Source organism: Limulus polyphemus, unplaced genomic scaffold (genome assembly GCF_000517525.1).
Source record: "Limulus polyphemus unplaced genomic scaffold, Limulus_polyphemus-2.1.2 Scaffold10691, whole genome shotgun sequence".
NCBI lineage: Eukaryota > Metazoa > Arthropoda > Merostomata > Xiphosura > Limulidae > Limulus > Limulus polyphemus.
The window spans coordinates 18,746-20,294 of NW_013676301.1; the positions used below are offsets into that span (position 1 = coordinate 18,746).

General features: G+C 32.9%; 1 protein-coding gene across 1 annotated transcript in view; it reads left to right on the plus strand.

Annotated features, from left to right (window-relative positions):
* The window catches only part of LOC106476481 (potassium channel subfamily T member 2-like), a gene marked incomplete at its 3' end in the record, with an annotated part of 12,112 nt that extends 11,257 nt beyond the window's left edge, over positions 1 to 855 (plus strand). The window contains exons 5-6 of the mRNA XM_013937139.2: positions 152 to 215; positions 747 to 855. Of these exons, the coding sequence (XP_013792593.1) occupies positions 152 to 215; positions 747 to 855 (173 nt within the window). The remainder of the gene's footprint in view (positions 1 to 151; positions 216 to 746) is intronic.
* Between the last annotated feature and the right edge of the window lie 694 nt (positions 856 to 1,549).

Genomic DNA, 1,549 nt, shown 5'->3' on the forward strand with positions numbered 1-1,549 from the left:
AGCTTTGCGCGAAATTCAAAAACAAACAAACAAAGCGTTACTATAATTTCTGAATGTAAAAATGGACTCAAGGTAAAGAAGGTACTGGTAAGTTCTGTTTTACAATATTATCGCTATTATTAAACGTTTTTTCTCCCTCTCTTTCGTAAAGAATGAACACAGCCGAGGCTTGTTTTATTCTGGCGGCTCGAAACTACGCCGACCGAAGTGCATCGGTAAGTAAACTGAATCATATAAAACTATATAAAATAACCCATTAACCCTCAAATTTACCGGCTAATGTTTATAGGGTCACTATTTGTGAGTGTTCACGTGTTAAATTACGCTGACTATAATACTATGTTTTTGTCCGTTACGACCTTCACTGTAAATAATTGACCAAAAATTTAGTGAAATCACTAGTATTCAATGTAAAATACATAGGGGGCAGAAGTAGTAATTATTGAGATTAATTTCAAGAATGGTGATATCTTTGTCCACACTATTGTGTGGTCGTACGTTATTAACCAAAAAACGTCATAGAAATTTGGAGAATATCCAGTCCAGAATAATATGTTTAATTCTGGTATCAGCCAGCATACATGGGGTGTTTTGAATTTGTAATTATTCTTCTTTGTAAGGAAATAATTGTTTAGTAAATATCCTCGGCTAATAATTCTTTTATATACCGATCTCTTCATCCTGGTTCTTGCTTTAAACATCACGTATCGTGTTTATATTTTTAGTCATAAATGTTTGTGTTCCAGGACGAACACACTATTCTTCGATCTTGGGCTGTCCGTGATTTTGCTCCCAACGTCCCACAGTATGTACAGATATTTCGTCCCGAGAATAAATTGCACGTGGCGTTTGCCGGTAAGAAATGATATTAGAATTACATTAAGATTAATGTAATTAAACAGTGAATATTTCCGAGTTCCTTTGTTTCGTATTTTATAGTTTCTGAATCGTGATTCATACGACGTCATTGTAAATCATCAATAGTTCTTTCACGACTTTTAACAGAAGCAATAACTATCTTACCTTATTTTTAAACTTAAAGTAACAATTTTGAATCGGTTTCAAAATGAACCACTGACAATTCTGAATCGGTTTCTAAAGGAATCATCGGGCGTTTTTAACTCTGTTTCTAACTGAATCATTGACAATTTCTATTCGGTTTCTAACGGAATCATTGACAATTTCTAATCGGTTTATAACGGAATCATTGACAATTTCTAATAGGTTTCTAACGGAATCATAAACAATTTCTAATCGGTTTCTAATGGAATAATTGACAATTTCTAATCGGTTTCTAACGGAATCATTGACAATTTCTAATCGGTTTCTAGCGGAATCATTAACAATTTCTAATGGGTTTCTAATAGAATCATTGACAACTTTTAATCGGTTAATAGCAGAATAATAGGCAGTTTTTTCATTGAAAATTCTTACTCGGTTTCTAACGGAATCATTGACAATTTCTAATCGGTTTCTAGCGGAATCATTAACAATTTCTAATGGGTTTCTAATAGAATCATTGACAACTTTTAATCGGTTAATAGCAGAA